Source organism: Pyxicephalus adspersus, chromosome Z (genome assembly GCF_032062135.1).
Source record: "Pyxicephalus adspersus chromosome Z, UCB_Pads_2.0, whole genome shotgun sequence".
NCBI classification, from domain to species: domain Eukaryota; kingdom Metazoa; phylum Chordata; class Amphibia; order Anura; family Pyxicephalidae; genus Pyxicephalus; species Pyxicephalus adspersus.
Window position 1 is genome coordinate 33,595,785 of NC_092871.1, and position 26,693 is coordinate 33,622,477.

General features: G+C 37.1%; 1 protein-coding gene across 1 annotated transcript; it reads left to right on the forward strand.

Annotated features, from left to right (window-relative positions):
• The first annotated feature begins 2,868 nt into the window (after positions 1-2,868).
• On the forward strand, positions 2,869-24,956 carry LONRF3 (LON peptidase N-terminal domain and ring finger 3). Its single transcript, XM_072431413.1, has 12 exons — positions 2,869-3,605; positions 10,155-10,273; positions 11,918-12,040; positions 12,307-12,444; positions 13,687-13,933; positions 14,596-14,683; positions 16,290-16,404; positions 18,051-18,172; positions 19,243-19,401; positions 21,369-21,531; positions 23,353-23,502; positions 24,151-24,956. The coding sequence occupies exons 1-12, from the start codon at positions 2,987-2,989 to the stop codon at positions 24,307-24,309; spliced, it is 2,202 nt and encodes a 733-aa protein (XP_072287514.1). The 5' UTR covers positions 2,869-2,986; the 3' UTR covers positions 24,310-24,956.
• Positions 24,957-26,693: the final 1,737 nt, after the last annotated feature.

Below are 26,693 nucleotides of genomic sequence, written 5' to 3' on the forward strand. Positions count from 1 at the left end.
TCTATTAACTTCTATATATTATTACATGTGTTCTGCACACGAATAAAGTAAGGAAAATGTATATAGTACATTTGTCAACCAATGGTAGGAGGTTCTCCTAGGGTTTGCTTTGAAGTGTTGAATGGATATTTCAGTTTAACCTAACTCAATACAACTATTTACACTTCAAAGAATAGGAAATAAGAAACATATAAATTCACTTAAGTAAAAGTATATAATCACTTAAGTATAAGGGTTTTCTCAGAAATGAAATGTAAAACAGTATAAAGTTAAAGCCCATTAATGTCTTTACAAGTCAATGAGCAATAAAAATAGTAGTCACATGGCTGAAAATATTGATTATTATGGCAAATAACTAAAATCAAGCTTATAACATGATCACATTAGCATGCCTGGCACACATTTATCCAGCTGGGTGTCAGGTTGTTTGTCTATCCAATCGGTGATCACTGTCCTTTGCTGCAGAAGTGTGGCTAGCTGCACCATATTGGTAATATACAGTATATATATAGCGCCAACATATTATGCAGTGCTGTACATAAAATTGCACTAATTGTTTGCTGGGTGGAAGGTGGGACCAGGCTGAAGTGTATATATTTTGGAGACATTACCTTCACCTGATACCAATGACACTCCAGTGCTATCCATGCATGCAGTGTGGGACTGACCCCGAATTTAACATCATTGGATATCTGTTTGTTTTCTTGTTCTGCTATCAAATCCCCTGTAGAAGTGGCTGCTGCCACGCAGCGTGTTGGGTCGCAGAGAAAATAAATTTGATAATTTTTTATTGTATGTGTGCACACATTGTAAGGTAAAGACATGTGATGGTCATTTTATTGATTGTTTATTGTATATGTTGACATTATGGTAATAACATGGAATTCTTATTCTTTTGATAAGGGTATGCCCGTAATTTCTCGCTTGGGTCCACTTAGGGAAAGTAGAACTATTATTTTTCTCTGATGGCATTGTTTGATATATGCATTACCTTTTGTGAAGAGGATTTCCTTTTGTGTGCAGTTTGTTATCATTTGTGTGATTAGATAGTCCCTATTAGGAAGCTTTATCCCCAGGGACTTCACAGACATAAAATAAACCCTTTTTATTAGTGTGAATGGAAGAGTCAGAAACCCCCCCCCCCCACCGTCATTTATTATAGTGATGGCATTAATAACTCCCCCACACACCTTTCACAGGTATCAGTTTTACAAATGACCTCTGGGAGAACCATTTGCTATTATCCTGCTGTTGGCCTTTACTAATACTACAGCTATTCTGTGTTTCTTTCTCCTGGCAATATCCTGATAGTCTCATTCCTCAATCCTGCCATTTTGCACGGGCTCCCTCTGTGGCTAACACTCTGGCCTTTGCAGCACTGGGGTCTGTGGCTCAAATCTTGGCCAGAACACTATCTGCATGGATTTTGCATATTCTCCCTGTGTTTGCATGGAATATTTTGGCCATTCTGGTTTTCTCCCATGTTGCAAAAACATACAGGAAACTATTTGGATTCTCCCCAAATAGGCCTTACATTAAAACTTTACCTCTGCTTTGCGAATTTGAGAGGACAGATGATGTCCCATCCTTACCTGCTAGTTTACTATCTTCGTTTAAAAAAGAAGAATATAATGCTCCTATTGGGTGTTACTTCCCCCACCTCCTAGATTGTAAGCTCTTTGCGGCAGGGTCCTCTCCTCCTGTGTCACTGTCTGTATTCGTCTGTCATTTTGCAACCCCTATTTATTGTACAGCGCTTCGTAATATGTTGGCGCTATATAAATCCTGTTTATTAATAGTAATAATATGCTGGATACTCCAGCATCCAGCCATGATGGCGGGACTAAATGAAATCCCACATGCATGCATGAGCATTACATCATCCTGGCAAGAGCTATCAAGATGGCTGGTGATCTTATTGCAGAAGGCACATCACCTGTCTCTCATGCAATAAAGAACCTGCCTGATCTCAATGTTTTAATTCTTAGTTGTACTTTCCACTTTACGTTGTAGTAATGACAAAGGACTATTGTAGAGATATTGTAGAGCTCCTGTGATAGACAGAGACATGGCTATGGACTAAAGTGATGCTGGCCCTTTATAAATACCAGATAATAATAAAATGGTGGGGCGAGCAGTATCAGCCTGTGAAAGATGAGCCATGTATGTACCTAATAAAGGAATATTTCATAGAAATCCATTTTTGCTCCAGGACATCATCAAAGAGGCGGCCAAGGTCTTTGTTCACCAAAGCCTGGATCCAAGGGAACAATGCGATTCTTCTTGAGGATTCAGGTGATGTCTTTAAATTAGATACCCCCTGCAAATTAAAAGTGAGAAAATTGGTTATCAGTGGTGACAACTATTCACCTTATCATGCGTCTCTGACAAAGGTGACAACCTTATAGTGTATTCACTACAGGCCCTGCTCCGTTGTCACCTTTCTAAAAGACCTGTGCATAGATCATTCAAAAGACAAACAGAAAAGTTTATTTTATGCAGATATATGTATTAATATTTTTTAATTATTTTGTAAATTTATACTTTTGTTGTTGGTAAATAAATATATAGCCACAATGATGAAAATATGTCCCTGTATTTGTATAGAAAGGACAATGAGCAGCCTGCTCTGCCTTGTGCATACACAAATGTTAATTATTTATCCCTGGTACACAAGACTTTCATTGCAGCTGTGGTTAATGAAGTTATTTTCTATAAACTGCACTCCTGAGGTGGCTCATAACGATGACATTCCGTTCGCAAACAATGACACAGAGCTGCAACCTTGTTACAAAACCCAGCGAGGTTTTGTAACAATTTGAAGGAGCCCGGCCAATGGGAAGCGGCGCTGCGCGTCACGTGACGCCGTTTTATATAACACTTGGCTTGAAGGCTCTTATTAGCCGTATTGCAGGAATGGAGCAGCGCAGGAACCCCAGGGGGAAGTGAGGAGACTCCAGCTCGTCCTTCCCCGCTCATAGCCAGCATGGGCACCCAGGAGGCAGACAGCAGCCTTATGCTGGAGTTCGCCGCTCAGGCTTTCCAGGCTAAAAACTTCCAGCTGGCATGTGAGATCTATGAGAGGCAGCTGCAGGAACAGCAGGCTGGGGTGGTGGACTGGGGGCTGCTGCTGAAGAGGGCAGAATGCCTGGCATGTTCTGGCAAACTGCACGACGCCTTTGATTTGTACCAGAAAGCTGCTGCTCAGAAGAAGCTGTGTGCTGAGCAGCTCGAGACTTTAGTTTCTTGCCTGGCAGAACAAATGAAAAGCAGAGAAGCACCACTGCAATCCCTACAGGGTGCCAAGTGGGGAATCCTAACCTGCAAGGAGTGCCAGGGCTTCCTCTACGAGCCTGTCAGCCTGCCATGTGGGCATACGTTCTGCAGAAAATGCCTAGATGCCAGTCCATGCAAAGTATGCAGGGCAACCCTACAGGAGGGCACCGAGCAGCACTACAGAATCAACGTGGTCCTGAGCAATGTCATCAGCAAGTGGTTCCCCTATGAGGTCCAAGCTGGCAGACTCACACATGATGCCAGCACCCTGATCACGGACAACAGGTTGGAGGAAGCACTGGACAAATATAATGAAGCCATCAAATTAGGTAACTCATCGGATTGTGGGGGTATAACCTTCCCTTTACTTCCCTAATCATCAAATGACTGTAAGTAGGCTGCCCAGCAATGTTCATGGTACAGTGATGGCATTTCTGTCATTTTCATTGGGCTATCTGGCATGAGGCCAATGCTGACAGCAACAATAGGATCTCAGATCATCAATCTCCACATTTGTTTTAAAGAGTGCTCAAATATTTAATGTTCTGTGTCAGGTCATTTATTGGCAAGATTTATTATAAATGCAGATGGATGAAATATATGCTTTTTGTTAAGCTAGCCATACACTATGCCATATTTCCACAAAAACATTTATGATTGATTTGTAGATAGAATGTAGATTCATAATTATGGCAGTCAAATATCAGACAAGTGCATGGTACATAGATTACTTGTCAAGGAAGTTAATCATATTATATATGTAAAAACAGCATAGCATTAGAAGCAGTTGATATCTGGACACAGAAGGTGAATATATTGGCCGAGATGCCCAGATCATTGTGTTCTTAGTGTATATACTCTTATCTGGTATTGATTGAAGACAAAATACCGGTAGTTAATGGTGATTAATACCAAGCTAAGACAGCTGGCAGGTGGCAATGATTGTTTCTGGATTGTGCGCTTTACGTTTATGAAGGGGGGGTCGTAGTTTACAAAATGGGATCAATTTCTAAACCCACATATCCTATGTTTGGGTTATAAGGCTGCTGGAGATTACAGCTGGTTCCAGATTCTTTAGGACTGCGCCAGATACCCTTTAAACTCTAGTCAAAGCCTTTTTAGGACAGTGGGTCTAAGGTTGGGATATCTATCCCATTTCTCTCTGCTTAGAGGATTTCCTCCACTTTCCCAATAAGTAAGGGAAAGTGGAGGAAATGCTCTAAGCAGGGACAAAATTACAAACACTTTTTTTTTTGCACAAAAATGCTGTGCTGGGATCTTTTGCAAGTTTTTGTTTCTATTTGTGTCCCTATTAGAGAAATGTTTCTCCCTTCCTGCTTGGTGATGGTAGTAACAACCTTTAAGCCTACACTATTCTGTCTACAAATAAAATAAGTATAGCTGAAGTTTCACCTAAAGTATTTACAGACTATAGAATAATTTAAAGTCAGTCTGTCTTTTAATAAAAAGTGGGGAACTATCCTAATAGACTCCAGTAATTCACAACTATGTCCAACCAATTGCATTGAATGGGCCTCATTGCAGGTAAAGAATAGGTGGGCAGCTTACCCCTTTTTCTAGGTTGTCTTTCAATTGCTGGGACCATTCCTATACTATTTCCCTGACCCCTCGTCTGCTTAAAAATGAGTTTTCATTGTGGGAACCTTACTATATGATAGGCATAATTACCACAACCTACTGGTGGTGAATTAAGGTGGGCCTTCCAGCTTCCAGTGATGCATGTGGCTATGGAGGCATCTTACATAAGTGAGTAGCTAGCAATAATTTTAGCATTCTTCAGTTGATAAATTGACCGATTTAGATGAATGCCATGAAGAGTAAATGATAATTTCAAACGATAATTATTGCACGTGTCTACTTAGCCTAACAATGACCCTCTCTCCTTCTCCCTGATGGCTAATGATTAATCACATCTTTCTGGGCCACCTTTTTACATCTGTGCTTGCTATAATTTACAATAACACAACTACAGGCAAAGTACATGTTGACATTTATTGTTTTGTTATTAATTATTTGTTATGAATGTTGAATAATATTTTTATTTTCTTTAGTGTTTGTTATTTTACAATATATACCTGTTATCTAAACATGTTATCATGTTTACTTTTACCTGCTATATCCTGATATCACAATGTAATGGAATTAGAGTAATGACATGTTCTTTCTAGACATTTGTATTTGTCAGAGATTTGAAAGTTCTGAGGGATTTTACCTGTTAATAGCTGGGTATTATGTTCACCATGCACAGACATTTTCTCAGTCTATTAATACATCACCACATGCTGGTTACAAGAAGCCTGACTAGTTTGCTCCTTGGGAAGTGTAGCTATGTAGAGAAATTGGGTCAGGAGAGCAGAGTTGCATAACTATGAAGAATATACTGTCTGCCTACCCCCTCCTCCCTTCTACTGCTTGCATAACCAGTGAGGTAACAAAGAAATAGGTCAAACATTTTCATCCTTTTCTAACAATTACTGCAATTCGAAACAGATAAGTAGAATATTTTGAACAGACTGTACTTTAGACTCTAGGAAAATAAGTTTTGTTGATTTTGCATAACAGAGAAAAAAAAGCTTTTTTTTTTTTTTTTTTTCAACAGATCTTTCAAGGCAGTCTGTCACTCTCACACATACTACTCCTACTATAGCACATGAAAACATGATTTTACTATAATTTATCTGATAAGATGATTCTTAAAAAATGGGCTCACGTAAATTAGAGAGGGAAAAGGTGGAGGTCTTGTTGATATAAATAAATCTTACTTATGTCTTTATATGCTGTGCAGATAGTTTGAATATGACTTGCGTTATATGAGTTGCGCAGCATAACTATGAGTTGTGCAGCATAATACTGGATGTTCTTTTCTACAGCTTTGGTACCAAAGGGATTATGTTAGATTTAATTCAAGTACAGTGTGTGAATGTGTATGCTTATATAAAATTCTACTGTAACAGCCATGGAGAGGCTGGGACTAATAAATTGCACATATGCAGGTATTTAAGTAATATAGCTCACAAAAGCATTTGATTTGGAGTTGAAAGCCTGACACTGATGTCAGACACTAAAGACTCATTAAGGTTAATGATATGAATGGCTCTAAAATCTATGCTATAGGGCCAGTCATTCTTCTTCGTTCTTATTGAAAAGAGGGTAGAATGCAGGTAAATACTTACAGGTAATACATATATAAGCACTGTTCTATCTATCGCACGGATCTGTATCTATTGCTTTACATAGCTCTGTTAAACAGCATAATCCTGCCTGGCAGGGAACCTGAACTTTTGTTGTACAGTTTCAGTTTCACTTACAGGTCTTCATCACACCCTGTGAATGGACCATGAAATAAGAAGCAGGACACTGATGAGCTCATGTTCTCTCCTCTCTCTCTCCTACTCTTTTAGCATGCTCCTTGCACTGCAACACACACAATGCTTTCCACTATTCAGATTTTTTATATGGAATTGAAAAACCACGTAACCAAGTCAAATTCACTAATTGATACATCTTTAAATTTTGTATTTTTATGCAATTATTTTATTATTTGTGTTTTTTACATAGGACTGGAGTTTAGCTTTAACTGTGTTTGCACCACCTCTGTTCATGACAGACAGTGGCAGACCCAATCACTACTGAGAACACCCGGGAGATGTTCTTCTATTTGGAGCCTATAGTGGAACTAAAATCCCACTTTCAACTGTCTATGATTCAGGTAGTTTGTTATTGCAGAAAGGAGCAGGCAATCTCCCTTTTGCAGTAACTGCTCTTACCTGTCTGTTCACCACCCATCTGTCAGCTGTGGCCAAAACATGCTAAGTGTTGCCTTATTCTGAGGTCTGATTTAGACCTCTGTCAAGAATCAGGTCATGTATGGGGTAATAAGAATGTGCAAAACTAGTTTGAAATGCTCATTATTGCTTACAGCAAAGAGGACAGAAACATGATAAATGATTTAGTTAAAAAAAAAACTATGCATGCACAGCTTCATTCCTTTAGGCCAGTGTTTCTCAAACTTTTTAACATAGGAAAACCCTTTAAAAAACATTCAGGTCCTAAGAAACCTCTGCTATATTTACTATATCACAGTATATTAGTGTATTGGTCAGTGGGAAGAATGTCACCTTTACAGATAGCCAAAAAGATCACTGGTGTCAGCTAGCCTGACCATAGAGGCTTAATCTGCTTATTGCTCATAGAACCCTTAGCAGCCTTTGGAGGAACCCTAGATTTCCTGGTTGAGAAACCATGCTTAAGGCTATTGTTTAGTGAATGAAAAAACAGCAGTGGTTAACTGTACTACAGACAAGAAGATCCTTTGCTGCCCCTTAAACTTGTGCATTAAAAAGGATGTGCATACTAGAATTTTTGCTCAAAACAGACAGACAGAAAAATCCAGACTAGACCCCTTAATGGATGTGGTGTTCCTACAGCAGATCTTTTCCCTATAATGGACTTGCCATGTCTTGTTCTTTACTGTATCTCTTTGTGGAGGTGTCCATCTTGTTAAAGGCAGCATTTTCGTTACTCATGCCAGAACCACCAGCAAGAACAGTGAACAGACCTCAACAAAGCTCCTGCGCGAGAATATCAGTCATTGGTGTTTTGATCCCAGATTATAGCTTTAAAGCTGTGAGGTTGTAGGCACAGAGCTCTATGTGCTCCCTAACAAACAAGAAAATGTACTTTTTTGAAAGAACTCCAGAATAAAACTTTTGCTTATACACAGTTAACCTTTTCATTTGATCCCTATACCAAAGCAAACCCTCCTTTTGGCTCTATTTATAAAACAGGGAATCAGACATTGCCACATGGTAATCTTCCAGGTCCATAGGTTTCAATGGCAGTATTTGATTCCCTGTTTTATAAATAGAGCCCTGATCTACTTTAAATTTTAGTTCATATATACTACTATGCCTGGTGAAGTTATTACTATTTATGCAAAAATGTTTTAAACCCTCATGGGTATAGGTAATTACAAAAGTAACTAAATGCCTATACAGCGCTGTTAGTGCCTTAAACTTTGATGTGTATTTCTCTCTACTTGTATATTACTGTAGGAAATTGTTTTGTATGTATTTTTCTTCTGTCTGTCTCTGAAGGCCCAAATCAACATGTTACTATTAAACGTGCAGTTGTTTTTGTTCCATCTATGGGAATGTGGATGCCATGGCAACTCATTTTGTTGACACTGTTTAGTGTGAAATGGCTTATAAACATCTTTTGAAAGATCAGTTTAGTTTCTATTCACACATAATTCCACAAAAAGATTGCAACACATCACAGCAGCTCAGGGGATGACAAAATAATTGGAATGTATGGGAATGGCATAAACTGCTATATTATAAAATTTTTTAGTGCCTATTTACACATATATTTTTTTGGGTATCTTTCTCCCCAGCCTCCTGGCCATCCCCAGAATAAACCATATGTGTTTTGTTCATGGCTACGGGGAGAAAGCATTGGAGACATGACCCTGACAGTATGTGTATGAGAGTTGATTTACTTAAACACAGAGTGGCCAAGAAGAACAGTGGAAGATTTACTATTACCAGCACCTACATTCAAACTAGCTTAAGAAAACTCAATAGTTGGCCTGTCTCCTCCTGCCCCACCATTGGGCTCCCTTTTTTGGTGTGTTACTTCATGCTAGCTAACATACACTGAAACTGGCCAAAAGGTAATAAAAATAATTGAACAAATAAGCACATGCCTAAAATTTGGGTTGGTCTGACTTCCTGTACTCCTAGACCATAAAATCTTTATGAATTGACCAAACAAAACTTCCTTGGAACTTTTTCCCTAGCTTTGGTGAGCAATTTAACATCCCTCTATTAGGGTGAATCACTGTACAATGAAAACTTTGGAACCTTTTTAAATGATTACCATACACAACAAAAAATAACATTACTACTATAAAGTAGACTGTGGTGTTGGCATTCTGCTTTAAAAAATCTTTATTAAATACTTTAGAGCACTTGAATAGATATATTAAAGATTTACAATGATCTTAAACTATCTATATGAATTACTATCAGTTTGTGCTTCCTTTGGGATACATTTCTCAGGGTTTGGACATAATCAAGGTCTACCTAATTATGTTAATGAATATGGATTTCCCGGGTGACTGTAAAGCTGGAACTTACTCTAATAATTAGATTTTAATCAGCATCTATCTTATATAGTTAGTAGCCTAGCACCAATGATGCGTTTAGAAATTCTTTATGAAATACTATCACCACATGAGGCTACTTCAACTCTTTAGCTTATTAAAATGAGCTGGGAAATAAGCACATAATGTCCTTTCATTTATGTCTTGCTCACTCCGTAAATGGGCTGGACGGAAGTGTGCAGTAAGCAAGCTGCATGACTTTATTTAGAGTATCCTTAGAAATATGTTGATAACTAAATGTAGATTTTTTCAGACATTTTATAGTGTATCTTTAGATCAACGTCTTCTCGATGGTTTTCAGTCTTTGGAATGACGTGCATATTTTCAGTGATTGTATGTAGTGACCTTGTGGCTGGTTGGTGTCTTCTCAAATGTAAATATTGCTATAACCGGCAATCTTGGCTGTATATAGTAACTTGTAAACATTTTTACACATATAGATTGCAAAGTTTAATGGTAAGGAGGTTTTTGCATTTTAAAATATATTTAAAGTCCAAAGTTTTTTTTTCGATAGGGTACAGAAGGAGTGCATCTTTGTATTTTTTCCCATCTGCAAAAGGAAGGATAAATAGCTTTCAGTTTTCACTGGAACCCAATCTTTCAGGAAGTTATATTCATAAATCATGTGTTTTCATACAACATTTGTATAGAAAGAATTTTACCTTTTGTGTCTTTTTACTCTTTCTTCCAGTACCACTTGACCATTTACTGTATAGCAACCGCTCCATGGTTTACCTCAATCTTAAGTCTTATGAACTGGCACTGTTGGATGCAGAAACTGCTTGCAAGCTACAGCCACCTTGGTTAAATGTAAGTATATTTATTTCAATGTATTAGGTTGGCTACAATGATATACTTGTATGCTTTTTTTTTTAATAGAAATATAGAAATAGTGATATACGAAAGTGGCCAATGACCTCATCAGAGCTAAGTCTCAAGGCAACTTTTCCCTGCTCCTTCTCCTTGATCTTTTCTTCTGCTTTTGACACTGTTGATCACCTCCTTCTAATACAAATCATGCGCTCCATTGGTATCTGTGACACTGCTCTCTCTTGGATTGCTTCCTATCTGTCTGACCGCTCCTTTCAAGTTTCTTTCAATGGTAACTCCTCCTCGTCCACTCTCCTCCCTGTTGGTGTTCCCCAAGGGTCAGTCCTTGGACCAGTTCTCTTTTCTATGTACACCTCCTCTCTCGGTAGTCTCATATCCTCCTTTGGCTTACAGTACCATCTGTATGCTGATGACACTCAAATCTATCTGTTCACCCCTGACCTGTCTCCCTCAGTCCTGGATAAGGTCTCATGCTGCCTGTCAGCCATCTCATCATGGACGTCTGACCAATTCCTGAAACTCAACCTGGATAAAACAGAACTCATCATCACCCCCCCCCCCTCAAATTCCAAACCTCCCCCTGACATATATCTAACTGCTAACACCACTGTTATTCGGCCCTACCCTCAGGCACGTTGTCTTGGTGTCACCTTTGACTCGGCCCTCTCATTTACCCCCAATATTCAGAACATTTCCAGGTCCTGTCACTTTCACCTACGCAACATCTCCAAAATCCCCCCCTACCTGTCCCCTGAGACCACCAAACTCCTTGTACATGCTCTTATCATCTCCCGTCTGGACTACTGTAACATCCTCCTCTCTGGTATTCCACTAACCCGACTCTCTCCTCTACAATCTATCATGAATGCTGCAGCCAGACTCATCCATCCTTCCCTCTGCCCCTCTTCTGCTGCCTCTCTTTGTAGTTCTCTCCATTGGCTTCCATTTCACCTTAGAATCAAATTTAAGCTCCTGTGCTTTGCCTTCAAATCCCTACACAGTTATTGTCCCACTTACATTTCTGACTTGGTAAAAAAATACTCCCCCAGCCGCTCTCTCCGCTCCTCCAATGACCTACTAATGACTTCCTCACTCATAACCTCATCACACACACGGATACAAGACTTCTCTAGAGCTGCTCCAACTCTCTGGAATGGTCTTCCTCGTCCTATTCGGCTTGCTCCTACTTTTTGCTCATTTAAAAGAGCGCTCAAAACCCATTTTTTCAAACTTGCCTACCCGTCTTCTTCTGTCTTTTGAAACCAACACTTCCCACCACTACATATCTCCCATCCTATTGTATGTAAATTTCCCCACCTACTAGATTGTAAGCTCTTTGGGGCAGGGTTCTCTCCTCCTGTATCACTGTCTGTATTAGTCTGTCATTTGCAATCCTTATTTAATGTACAGCACTGCGTAATATGTTGGCGCTATATAAATCCTGTTTATTATTATTAATAATAATAATAATAATAATAATAACGCCAGAATCAGAATTCAAGTCACTATGAGTTAGTGAGAGAAAATTAAATCCTGGGTGGTTGCCATGGTTTGCTAAGGAACATTTCTCTTGGCTTTAAAAAAAAAAGCTTGTGTTACATATGGACCTTTTTTCCTATTTAGGGGCACCTAAGGAAAGCACAAGCACTGACACACCTGGGAAAATATGAAGATGCTTTAAAAGAATTTCTCTTCTGTCTGGTACTTGATAGTAGAAATAAAACTGCAAAATCTGAAGCCCAAAAGGTAAACATTTTTTATGTTGATGTGTTATGCTTGGCAGAACCATTAATGGTCCACAGTTTTACATATTCTCCACTTACTGTTAACGCTATGGTTTGTATAAAAAGTCTGCCCCACTGAAACATTAGTCACATGTTGCACAAAATATTCACTATCTTTTACATGAGCATCCTCCTACCCATATGACTATAATTATATATTGTATTCAACACCCCTAAATGTATCTGTAGATCCACTGTATTTCAATATAACTTTTGGCATTCCTACAGTTGCTGATTAATATATTAAGTCCTGGACACAGTCAAGGAGACTTTCCAGATCTTCGTCATATGATGTCACATCCATCAAGGTTAAAAGGAAGTCTAATAGGCTCAGACACCAACAGTAATACTCAAAGAATTTACCGGGTAAGATTAGTAAGATCATGTTGTATGGAACACAATAACGTTCTGAATGCAATGGGGTAAAGTAGAAAGCTGTCAGCAAGTAGAGGTGTCTGTACATAACTGCAGTAGCTCAGGTTTATTACTTTGACTGGCAATCTCCCTGTCCAATGCAAATGTGTGTGCAGTGTGAAGGATTAGACACTCTCCAGTATTATGTCACAGGTATAACTTGGGACAGTTTTTGTAAATATTGATGAGTTAAATTTGAAGTGTACAGAGGTAGCACAGAGACTTGCAAGTAACATTCAATAATATAATATTTTATAATAAAGACCAATAGATAAAACATTGCAATAACAAAAAATTAGATATAACAAAAATACTTAACTGTGGAAGTGAGTTGCATTCTGCCAACGAGTCCCCCAATATTTGAGCCTTGGAAAATGATCAAAAACATGTTGCATTAAGCAAATTCTGGTAATTTAAATTACACAGGACTGAGATAATGGCCAGTGCTTGACCAGTACTGGCCAATGATCATCCCTTAACCAGCATTTGATCTCATAAGGATGCCAGATAAAGGATGAGTTGCATTCCTTTATAATGAGCTAAAGAAAGGTATACATATGCTAGTACATATTGGTAAAATGTTATTGTTGGTGAGACATTATTATTTTAAATAAAACTGTTATAACCCATATCACTAGAAGAAAGTGCAGACATTAAAACTATTTAGAATATCTGCCGTTTGGCCATGCCAGGTGTAAATGCGAATTTCTACATGTAATTCACCTGCTTTTGCCTGCACTTTATAATTGATTGCAGCATTCCTATTTGTTAAAAGTCTCACTTGTTTCTCAATCTGTTCATTGTCTATGAGAAAAGGCATGTTCTCTCAGAATATGTATGTACTTCTCCTCTGCATTACACCACTGTGAAGACAAATCCTGATAGATATTCTGTCTAAATGCAATAAAAATGTATTTCACCATAATATTATGTTAGGTTAGTTTATTAGACAGAAATTTGTGAAATTGTAAAATTTAAACGAATTGTTACTACAGTCTTGTAGTACAGTCTTTCATTCAGTGGTATTTCAAGTGTAGTATAAACATTATGGGGGTTATTGTCAAAAAAAGAAAAAAAAATAGACAAGGCAACACCAGACAGAGTAGAATGGAACCGCTATAAACAACATAAGCACAGACCTAATAATCTATTAAGGTATGTAATATTGCAATAATGTTTTCTATTTGTAATCAGGCTAGCATGGAATATAAGAAAAACATAATTTTTCCTGAGCAAAATATTCCCACTGGATGCAACACTGTGCGGAAATCACTGCAGACCTTAGAAAATATGAAGGATGGCCACAACAGAGACACACCGTCCTCAGAAGAATGCCTGAAAACCTCACTGATATGTAACACTTTAAAAAGAAAGTTGTGCAAAGTTGATGCAAGTGATGATTTTACAAGTCCAGAGATGTCCAGCAAATTACCAAAAACAGGTAAGAACTTATACTGCCTGAACTGGAGGTAGAGGTGTTCTGGGGATTCAATTAGTGAATATTTTCTAAAAATTGTTTGTTGTTAAGGAATGTCTACAGACATATAATACCATATAATGAAAACAATGCATTAGCTAAAGTTACCCAAAGATAACATTTTATGGAAATGCTGACTTTTTCTGGTCATTGAGGCTTTCCTTCACATTAAATGATTCATAGGAAATGTAGGAGGAGGCAGGTTGTGGGTATTTTCCTTAACAGTCAACTTGTAGCAAACATGTATGTAAGCCTATTGGTGGCATATAAATTGGCATGCACTTCATTATTCAAATTTGGCTTTTATTGAATACCAATTCTTTCAAACCCAAATCTTTGATCTTATATCCCTAAGGGTTGATCCGTAAGTGGGCCTCAGAATTTGGAACGGTAAAGGCTAGAACACATTAACAGTTTTTAAGCAGTTTTAGGCTTTTGCAGTCACTTGCAAACATTACCGCCTGTTACCACTCCCAGGCACATAATGGTTGCCATTTGAGGCATCAGAGCCGTAAACATTTTTTTTACTGCAAATGTGAACTAAACCTTAAACATGCCAGCTGATCATCTCTAAATATGTTGTTTGTTTGTTTTCATATTTATATTGGCATATTGTACTTTTACAGATGTGTCAGTGAATGACAGCGTAAACAAGGACTTGCCGGACTCCTCACCTGTGGACTCATCAGACTTGGAGTGTTCGCTCTGCATGAGGTATCACTTTATTTCTTTTGGACTCTTGCTGGCAACACAACCAATCATTAAAAAATTTTTCATACACTTCTGCTGCCTTGCTGCTTCTTAAACATTTCTTACACAAATCTGCAGATGGTGTGCAGTTAGAACTTTCTAACATTAGGATAGTAGTTATCAGTAGTGGTTTTACCTTGTTTATTTAGAGTTTGCTGAATCCCCAAATATTATACAATGGAAGAAAGTAAGAGAAATAGAGGGGTTTTAAAAACTTTCTTTCTTACACATACTAACATTAGTTTATTAGGAGATTTACTTTGGTTATCAACAGAAATGTTCAAATACAAAATATGATAGAACACTTTTAATTTAGAATAGAGTAGGAGTGGGAAAGGTTGAGAACCCATTAGGCTTAAATGCCATTGGAGTATCCAATAAAGAGATTTCTTGAGTTCGTGTCTGATAAGAAGGTTGTGCCCAGGAAGTGAGAGGAATTCTCTTTAATATCAATACATACAAAAAAGGTGTTTTTTTTTTTTTGTTTTTTTTTTTTAATTTTGGAACTAAAATGCTAAAACCCCTGTCAGCTTTTTATTATTGCCTGTTTACCTGTGTGCATTAAACTACAGCAGCCAACAGGTTTCTGATTGGAAACACTTTGTCCAAATAGAAAGTGATTGAAATCTCTTAAATATTGAAACAATTGTTATTTATTAGAGCTAGGAATAGCTAAAACCTCTGATAATGATTTTATTGATGTATGTCCCCTTCTCTCCTTGAAATACCCAAACACCTCATTTATTTTACGTGCATCATAATATTTTCTCTCATCTGACGGCATCACAATGGGGTCACATACAGAAATAAAAATGGATGATTTCGACTTCTGCACCTTGCTTTTAACATTGCTTTGCTGGATATGATTCAAAGTCTAACAATTATAGTATCTTTAAAAAGTAATCCAGAATAAGTGGCTGTTCAGTATTTGTCAGAAACCAATCAGATACCCATTTTATACAGATAATTATAGTAAAATAAATCCAGATTTTGATTGGTTATTACAGTATAGTGCACATTTCCTTTGCATTCTGTCTATAAAAACACCTTTTGTAAAGGACATCATAGGAAAATATATCCAATGTAAAGGAAGGACCCCACTGCCAGCAGTTTACTGATCAGCCAATCTGTGTCACTGGCAGACAGAATATATCATAATATGTCCCTGGTCATTTAGAATCAGTTGACTGTGTTCCTTTCCACAGACTAATTAATAACCCATTGACCCAGACTCCAGCCTACAATCCAAGCTGGAATTAACCTAGTTCTACTTTTCAGGCAGCACAAATGTCACATTCAGATCAAGAAAAGAACTGTAAGTTAATATGGTGACTAATGCTGTCTGTGCCGTAGTAGTGGCTTTTACCCTCTTAAAAGTACTGAGAACCCCTTATTTAGCTTTAACTTTTTAGTTTATTATACCTGTTACACCTGGAACAATTCAGCAACTCTGTAAACTCTATACTAGATCAGTATGGTGTATTCTACTTTAATTTGAGATTTATTCCACTCATTCTTTTTTCTTGGTGCAAGATATTGTTGTTTTCTCTTTTTACTCATTTGGCTTCAGGTTGCTGTATGAACCCGTGACCACTCCCTGTGGGCACACATATTGCCTAAAGTGTCTTGAACGATGCCTTGACCACAATCCAAAGTGTCCACTGTGCAAAGAAGACTTGTGTGAGGTTGGTTAAAAACTATCAATAGTTAAAGTTAATATATTTTTTTACAGGTTTCCTATAGGTAAACATGTTTCTAGGTCATATACAATCAAGTATACACGTATGAGCAAGCATTAAACTGACTATAAATCAGATGTATTCTATCCCTATCTATAAGAATTGTGAAGATTTTATTGTCCTCAGAGACCAGCTTTTTGAGTAAAGATAGAATTTTGGCAGGCTACCTGCTCTCTATTGTCGACAACCATATGGTGTGTTTAAGCTGTTTGAACCTGATTAAAACCCATAACTAGATTTTTGAAAATGAATACTTTTTAAATTAAAAGCAGATGGAGAGGACAGCAATGGCACAAGTGCACTTTAAAACTTTAAATGGCACAGTCATTAACAACAGGCTAAAGTTGGCCTCTTACATAGGATTAGTTTTTGGGAACACATGATCACAACCCCTTAATAATTCTATGTCAGTTTTCATTGAAATACTTTACTTAGTAATTATCCTGTCCATTTTAAAAATGGTAATTACATTTTTGGCTGTTTTGTTTTTCAACTGTCCAGTTGCTTAACAAACCATAAGTGTGTTATATTATTTGCTGCTGATAAAGCATATATGAATAAACTGGCAATATTTTAGTTTTAACACAGTATACAGGATGAGTTCTGTAATGTTGAACATATTGTGTGACAATATCTAGCAGTGTATAGTCACAGTTTCAGTAGATTGATGAGTGGATGGAAGGAATAGCTTTATCAGTCTGTGGTCATGTGCCATGCTTTCCAGGGTCAAGGCCTGTGTGACGAACCCAAGCAATATATCAAAGAACAAAACTGCAGGCAACAGTAGATTACCATCATCCCCGCTTGAAACATGATAATTATATGAATATTAAAGGAAATACTAAAATGTAGATTACAGCAAAGGATAAGCTCATGATATCCATACTTGTTATCTTGATCTATATTATTAAAAGGTTGTTGGAGTCCTTTATTTCATCATCCCTGGTGGGTTTCATGGTTTTCTAGATTCATGTTCCTAGGTTCATGTAAAATAATAATATTAATTCAGGCTTGCTTATAGATGGATGATTTTAAAAATTATTAGACAAGTTATATTAAAAAAAATAATAGAATGCAACACATACTGTGAATATGGTTGGCTGGTATCCCTAGTATCACAAGAATTTGGTAATATTTATCCTCCAGTTGTTTGCTGCTTTATTCCTACTCTGAGCATGCTAAAAAGGTTCAGTTTTGCAGCCTAATTTGGTGTTGGTCTTATTTGGCCCTTTTCCATGTTTTAATTTTACATTGTTGCTTGTCACTGAAGATATACTATTTTACAGATAATCCTCTATGTGCATAAAACTCAATTGTTGAAACCTCACTAATACAGTCAACCCTAAATGAAATGCACTCCATGCTGGGAAATCTAGTCATTCCCTAATCTGCATCAATCTAAAACCAAAGAAAATTGTAAATGCAGTATCATACAAATAATAAAACATGCTATACATCTGCAGTACATATGAACTTTATTGACTTTGTAATAACCTAATTTTTACTTTGTGGTGTGAAAAGTTCAAACTACACATCTGCTAATTGACAGACATCAAGATGGTTTACATTCTGTTCTGTATGTACTTTTGTAGTATCTGGCTATAAGGAAGTTTTGTAAAACAGAGGTGATGGAAGATCTAATAGCCAAATATTTCCCAGAGGAACTTAAAGAAAGAAAAATCATCAATGAGGAGGAGATAGCGGAGCTTTCAAAGTAAGTCACACAAACACAGACTTATCATTCTAATACTGTTCATAAGGAGCACACCATTATCATTGTTACAGTTTCTTTGTCAGTAAGCACACCTTTTCTATAGTCTGGCTATATTGAGGCTAATTCATGAATCAGAAGCATTGAAACAAATATGGTGCGTTTTCCTACAAAAAAAGACTATTCCTTTTTAAAGTGACAACCTGGTAATTAATTTCCTCTTAGCTCCCTCCCTAATTAATCACTATGTTGTTTTTAAATAATGGTATGATAAAAGCCCCCCCGTATCCACCTAAATTTGTATTTATGATATGCTGGGCCCAAATCTTCTTCTTGACTACAGTATATCATATACTGCAGGTTATACCTGGAGTGTAAAGGTGCGTACACACTTCCAATTTTTATCGTTCCAATCGAACGACGAACGATCGATTGGGCAAAAAATCGTTCGTAAAAAAGTAACCAACGACGTCGACGAACGAGGAAACTCGTTGGAAACGAACGACCGGACCGGTGGATCGGATTGGACGACGATCGTTGAACATCGTTCGTGTGTACGGTCGTTCGTTGATCGTCCATGTTCAGAGCATGCGTGATGAACCAACGTCCGTTCACTTTCCTGTCGTGCACATAGTTCCTCTATCGCTTAAACGATCGTATCTATTGTGTGTATAATATCTACGAACGATCGTGTCGTTATCTCTATGTGCAGGATCGGTGCTATACGATCGTTCATATATATCGTGCAGGATCGTTCGTCGTTCGTTTTCCAACGATAATAATTGGAAGTGTGTACGTAGCTTAAGAAATAATTCTGGGGGCTAGCATTGGTTGGTAACTCTAAAGCTGTAAATGTTTTTAAGGCTTTGATTATAAATATTATTGAATAACATTTTTGCTATTTCACTAGCACACACAGTTTTAGAGATTCGCATATTCAGTGTTTTTTTTCACTCACGCTCATTTTTTTACTTTATTGCATTTGTGTAAATTAAATACAAGTTTTTACACCATTTCTTTTAACATGAAGTGCACATGTAAAAAATGTTTGTTTTTATTTTCTCTTTCACAAGCTTGAACAAAAATGTCCCCATATTTGTGTGTACCATGGCTTACCCCACAGTCCCATGCCCTCTGCATATATTTGAACCTTGTTATCGGTTGATGATTCGGAGATGTATGGAAACTGGGACAAAGCAGTTTGGAATGTGCATTGGCGATTCTGTGAAAGGGTGAGAAAACTCAGTTCTGGCTTTTTTTTTTTTGTCTGTTAGTTACATGACCACAACCTGAGCAATTTTCTTCTCACATGTTACTATTTGGGTGTGGCTGCAAAAAATATGCTGGAACAACTGGACACACTGCCCTCCATTTCTCTGTATATTTTTAGCTCTATTTTAGGGCCATTCATCAGAAAGTGATGTCAATAACTATAAATGTTAAATAATGTTAATAAATAGAGCCATTTAGCTGGTTCAGGTATGTAGAAATAAAGTGAGGCCATACAGAAAATGATTAAGGAAAAAATGACACTATTGGCCAAAAAAAACTACTTATCACAGTAATGGATCAATAGTGATCTTTAAAGAGCAGTATAGGGGTAGATCCAAACTTTTAAACCAGAGACCTTGCTTTGTCTGTGTATACTAGAGCAGCTATATGTGGAAAAAGTGAGAAAGTACCCTACCTAACCTCCAGGTTCTTAATATTGGTGCCAACCCCAAAACATGAAATATTAAGAAACTAGGACAGAACAAGCAGGTTTTTTGGCACTTAAGTCAGGTAAATAAAGCTGCGTACACACTTCCAATTTTTGTCGTTGGAAAGGATCTTTCACGATCCTTTCCAACGACAAGGGAGTGCACAATGCATGAACGGTGCACACGCCAGATTTTCGCCCGATAATTGGCCGATGCCGATTATCGGGCGATAAAAATCTGACGTGTGTACGTAGCTTAAGTCACATAAACTTCTAACATAAATAGATAAAGTAAATAGGTAAGGTCGTCCCCATTCGAAATTTAATAGGAGACGTGACCTACTATCTATACAGAGACTTCCTATTCTTAGGAGTTGCGTATAAGTATATTGGTGAAACATCTCTTATCCCAACGCATTTCGCAAAACGGGGATAGTTGTCCGGTATAAAGTGTTACAGAGACTATCCAGTAGCGGTATGCAGAGTCTGGCATACGGAGGAGCTGCAGTGTTCAGTGGCCTTACCCACTATGTGAATATAATAATCATCCCTACTTAAGAAGTATCCCTCATAGTGGACTCTTTTATCAAGTATACCGTATATCATTCTCCACAATTCCCCTGAGGAAGCTGTTTGCCAAAATGTGTTGGCCTAAGAGACGTTTCACCGATATACTGCCTCTGTATAGATAGTAGGTAATGTCTTCGATAAAATTGTGAATAGGAACAATCTTACTCACCTATTTACCTTAGCTACTTATGTTACAAGTTTAATGTCTTATTTACCTGACTGGAATATAATTTTTGTGCCTGTCTTAATTTCTTTATACTAGAGCAGCTGAAAAGGAAAATTGACATCATGGATTCTTGGAATAGTCTGCTTTTTGTTCCAACTAAAGTTCTGTTAAGTTTAGATTTCTTGAAAGGAATCCTATGGTTTCACATGGGAACATCTAATCAGTTCAGGTCCCACAAGTGCAAATCCTTTTACAAATGCATGGCTTTTAGTTTTTACTGGCCAAAACTTGGCACTTTTTGGTTATTGGTTATTCCTTGGTATTTGGTGTTATTAATGGCTGTTTGTTTTTGTGTTATTAAATGTCTCTCAATCTTTTATTTATAACAACTATGACAATATAAATAATTTTAAAAATCAGTATGATTACATATTTACAATAAATGCACTGGGGCTCGTTTACTAAAGGAATGAAGTTTGTTCACTTACCCTAGTGAATTTGGTGAAAATTTGCAGTGCCAAAAATACCCAATCATGCATGAAGAACAAAAAAAAAAATGAATTTTTGTTTGCCTAGGATTGAAGTCATCAAAGCTTCACGACATTCACTAAGCAATCATTTCTTTCCCACTTTCAATGTGAACAGGCTTTACTCCTTTAGAAAATCACCCCCAGCGTCAGTCATAAGGGATGGTTTTCAAATGACATTTGACTGCAGTCTTAAAAATCCTCCCAACTGACCATCCCATTTGTTATCTTTTATAGATTTGCGGATTATGGGTGCATGTTGGAGATTCGTAATGTAGAGTTTTTTGCTGATGGACGTTCAGTTGTAGACAGTATTGGAAAGAGGAGGTTTAAAGTTATTCGGCACAGTCAAAGAGATGGTTATAACACCGCTGATATTGAGTACATAGAGGACGAAAAGGTTAGTATTTAGAAAAAAGTAGTTATTATTGACTGGATTCAGTGTATGTAGTCTACGTGAAGAAATCTAATTACATTTTAAAATAAATGGTAAGATTTATGGGCGTTCCACTTTTCACCAGGGATGCGGTTTTTAAATGTAAAAAGATATCCCCCATACAGCCAATAGGGGAATGATGGGGGCATTGGAGTACACTGGTTATCTCTGCTTTATGAGCTAGAATACAGAAAATATCTTAACAGTTCACATATTCTTTGCCACAACAACATGTCTCTGTGTGTACAGTTTTCAACAGTATCAAGCGGCCATACCTCTTTATTAAAAAATCTTTAAAGCTGAACTCCAGTGCATTTACATGAACAAAAAAACTACAGGTAGCTGTTTTTCTTCCCAAATTTAAATTTTCTATTAATTTTTAAGATTATCACCCTGGCACACAGCAAAAGCAGGAGTTTTGCAGTACTCTCTATTACAGATCAGGTATATACAGTATCCTCTCCCTGGCCCCAGTGGACAAGGAAAAAATCAGCAGCTGACTAATCCCTCTGATCATTCTGTTCTCTAATCCTGGCTGCACACTTAATTGGACCCTAGTATTGCCCTCCCTTACACAGTTTGAGTTCTACTGATCCCATAAATTTAATACCAGGTACCTTCACTTGCTGCATTTAGAAAATACATTTCATGTTTTAATATTAATTACCAAAGTTTATTCCTTTGTTTTCTGATCTGCAGAGTTCAGGTTTAAATTTCTTAAATCCAGATGTAATGCTAGACCAGGCAGTTTAAAGTTTAAAGCACATTTCCTCAGGGCTTCCTGGATTTATTGATTTGTAAACTTTTGGATTTGGATATTCAGCCTTGTGCATTGGATCCTGAAGCAAACTGCATAAGCCAGCATCTTTTTTTCAGATATCCTCAGAATTTACATTGACTTTCAGGTCACAGTAGATAACTACATAGAGAAGTTATAGATGCTTACACAAGCACTTTTTGATGAAATGGGCATCTGTAACAACCTTTACTTAGTCATAATAAATGTACATACAATATTTTAAAGAGAATTTGTCGAGATTAGTATTAACGTAGATGTCAAGGCTCTTTTGGGGTCTATTAAGGGGGTTTCCTATCAATTCCACATACATATCTGATAGAGGTAAGGGATAGTGGTAGCCTTCCCCCTACGTTTCTAATGCATTTATGTCTGTTGGAAAGGTACTTGCCCCCACTTCTTTCTGGCAAAATGTTATCAGAATAGGAACTGAGGGCAAATCGCTTCAACAGGTACCAGTAATTACCTGACAGAAGTTCTAATTCTTCCACAACCTACCACAGTTTTTTAAAACAAATGCTAGACATACAGTTTAAACATAAGTCTGAATATTCAGTATTGAAAAAATCATAACTTTGCAGCCTTACTTTAGAAATCTGTGCACCCTCCTATTTTCATTATTATTTTATTTTTCTTTGACCTCATACTCAGCACACTCAGAAGAAGGGAACCGGTGTACTATTGCCATACTTCACATGACTTCTGACTCAGCAATTGAAGCTGCAATATTTATATCCAGGAGGATTCCCTTTAGATAATATAAGTGCACCTAAAACACTTTAGCACCTCTAATTCATGTAAACAAATTGAGCAAGAATATACCCAAGATAATGCAAGTTGGCAGGAAAATGATTCGGAGAGTCTAATCACTTGCAAACAATGAAAATGTATTTTTGTATAGGTAGAAATTTGTGGATGAGGGCTAGGATACAGAATATTCATTCTGAATGCCATTGTGATCAATTGAATACTTTTATATTGTTTTATAGCTTACAGAAGAAGAGTATGCGGAGCTCTGTGCATTGCACGATGCTGTGTATGATCAGGCATACAACTGGTTCAGTACTCTGAAAGTAGCATTGAAAACAAGAATACTGAGCCACTTTGGTCCTATGCCAGCTAAAGATTCTAATTTACAGGTACACTTTCAGACTATGGCTCAGATAACAATCGTAACTGTTGTGTATTGTGGTCTTTAGGTTATACTCAGGTACAGTTCAGTAACCAATTGATGAATGTAGGTGTTGAAAAAGAAAGATTAAAATAAAATGTTGTCCTTTTGGATCACTTTTATTTTTATAAATGGCAGTTTGTAGAGCTTCAGATGGATGTACACATCAGTACTTGAGGCACAAACCTGTACTTGTAACATAAAGATTAGAACAGTTGGACATAAATCTGATCTACAGAGGACCAATGAGGATGACTGTCAGGAAGCTAATACCTTAAGAAGGGGCAGCATTCACAGGCTTCTTGTATGACCTGTAATAAACACCCTTAGACATGAACTGAATGGTGCTTAGAAGGACTCCTCAAGAAAGCTGCTCAGTGTTTGAATCTGATGTTTGAAAAGTATATCTACTTTTCTATTTGTACTCAAACTGACTTATGTGTACTCAAGCTGACTTATTATTTGACTACCAGGTAAAAATGCATTTTGAGAAGCAAGAGATTAGGCATGACCTATATTCATTCACCCTTTAACTGAATGGGTGCAAGTACATGAAACTAAATATTGCATTTAGGTATGGCCAAGTTTTTTTTCATTATTTCTTTCCTTTTTGTAGGTAAACCCCAATGGCCCAGCATGGTGTTGGTGGATCCTTGCTGTTCTTCCTCTTGAGAGCAGGGCACAGCTCCCTTTTCTCGCAATGACATCACTAAAAGATCGCTTGACTAGCATCCGGCGTGTCCTCGTGTTTATGTGTCGTACACGTACGCGATAATGACATTGTACGCATTGCATTCCATCTGACAAATACCTTGTATAGTGCACATGCCAGAATGTATGTCACACCACAAGGTTATCAGCCTTGTAAATTAACTTATTTTCAAAAGTTTACTTTTCTTTCAATGTTTTTTCAACTACTGAATGAAAGCAACAAATCATGGATGCCTTTTATATAAAATGCAGTATACACCTATTTTCTTTGGAGCTTTCCATTTTGATAATGTTTTGTTATACAAAAAAATTAATTTTTACAGAGCTGTACAGATTTGTGATCATCCATAATGCATAATTTATTTTTCATTACCATTTCCTCTGCTTTTATGCGCTTGATTCATTGTTTAAAAAAAAAGAAGGCAAAAAAAAGTGTTGTTAGCTCCTTTTATTATTATTTTTTTTTAAATTAGACTAATATGGAAATCCTATTCATTTTCTATGATTGCTTCAAGTGTATGTATAACCAGAACAACAAAATCAATTTTTTGTTTGGGCAAGGATTAGAACCTTTTGTGTGTGCAGTGTTCTTTTCTTTCTATTTATGTTCCCAGTAGGTGGATTCACCCTCTATTTGCTATATTGTCTATTGTATCCAAACCTGAATGGAAATTAAAAATGTATTTTTTACAGTTGTCATCAAAGCAAAAAGGCAAGGATAAATCCAGTTCAGTCACTTGTTCTACAGAAATAGGAATTTCCTCTAATTTCCTGTTATATCTCCAGTACAGAAAAAGAAGGAAAATCTATCTAACAGTACACAGACAGCATTAAATCCAATTAGAGCCATTTTTCTTTTTCTCTTGAAACCAAAGAAAAAGTTTGTCTGTGCAAAATGTTTAAACGAAAGGACATGTAACAAAATTTTCACTTTGGATTTTCACAGGAACAATGACATAATTACATTTAACACCCAGCCATTTCCCCCATTAGAATAAGCAGATTAAACCATGCCGGATGGAATTTTTAACCTTTAGTACTGTGAGTGGCAAAGGCACTGATTTATTGTTTGCTTGCCAGCTCACAATCTGCCTAAAGCTGGATGACTTTCTTTATAAACATATGTGCTCTTGAATATTATACAAAGCATGTGTGAATGAGCAGCTAAACTTGTTGGTGAGTGCTGAGCTCATGTGCAACCCTATCTGCAGTAAAGAAACATCTAGGACCTGTCATCACTGCATCAGAGAAAGGTGCCATCTTTGACGCCAGCTCCACATGGACGGCGATCGTCTTTGGGCATTGGATGACCACTGATGGTACAGTCCCCGGAGCTGAGCTCTACTCTACATGGGCTGACACACAGCCCTGCTCTACTTCTCAAAGCTATTGCATTCTACAGTGTAGAGATAAAAACAAAAGACTTTTTGTTTTTTGAGTTCACGTCCACTTAAAGGGAATACTTTATAAGTTAAAACAGAAAATTAATATATGCTGGTTTATATACTAGTTTTATACCTTGTTCTATACCTTGTTCTGTCACTGGGCCCATTTCACCAGTGTGTCAGAGCAGCAGAGGGTCTTGGGTTAAAGTGGAATTCTAGAAGTGCAGCTAGATACCATTAGTACTGGTCCCATATATGGAAAGTTTTTGTAGCCATTAGAAGATTCCTTGTTTCTTCTGGAAAGTAGCAGTGGATAAAATGAGTGCTGGAAGCTGACTGGTTACAAACAGCAACACAAACTTTTCTTATAAGAAACATGTTATAAATTGAACCCTTGCACACAAATGTATCAAAATTTGGTAAAGAAAGAAATTATTTTTTCTCTGGACAGTACGTAAGAACTTTATTTAGCATATATTGTTAAAGGGAGCTGTTGTGTTCAAATTTTCTTCCCAAGTGTCTAAGAGCAGCAATGTTGACCACACATTCATATTTCTGTGATCCAGAAAAAAGACAGATTTCTGTCCATTATGTTTGAATTCTGAAAAATGAATCTGATTAGAAGCTTAGTGCAACATATACTGTGCTTGGGTTATCTTTATGTCTGAAGGAAGACATGTCTTGGAACTCTTGGTGACTAATCTGTGATGCCTGGGTTACATTTTTTTTCTTGTACTGAGAAAATGAAAGGATGAATACAACCTATTACTGAAGGCAACAATGACTTTTTTCAGGCATCTTTTTACCAGGACTTTTCTTTGCAGATTTTTTGTATTGGTCAGGTGACTTGTTGATCTCTCTTTATCCACACATGTTGAGATAACAAGAAAAGTTTTTTTGTTGTATGGTCAGAAACAGTTTCTCTGAACAAAAAGAAATACCAGGACATGATTTTTGACCTTTCAGAACATTGAACAAAAAACGCTTTATTTGGATATATTTTTCCTAGGACTAAATGATGGTTCCAAATATTTTATACAAAAATGATCATGACATAATGGTA

Bases quoted from the DNA above. Each gene is read 5' to 3' on its own strand.
- LONRF3 (XM_072431413.1), top strand. From the start codon at position 2,987: ATGGGCACCCAGGAGGCAGACAGCAGCCTTATGCTGGAGTTCGCCGCT. The intron at 12,041-12,306 runs GTAAACATTTTT...GCATTCCTACAG, and splicing joins CAAAATCTGAAGCCCAAAAG to TTGCTGATTAATATATTAAG. The intron at 12,445-13,686 runs GTAAGATTAGTA...ATTTGTAATCAG, and splicing joins ATACTCAAAGAATTTACCGG to GCTAGCATGGAATATAAGAA.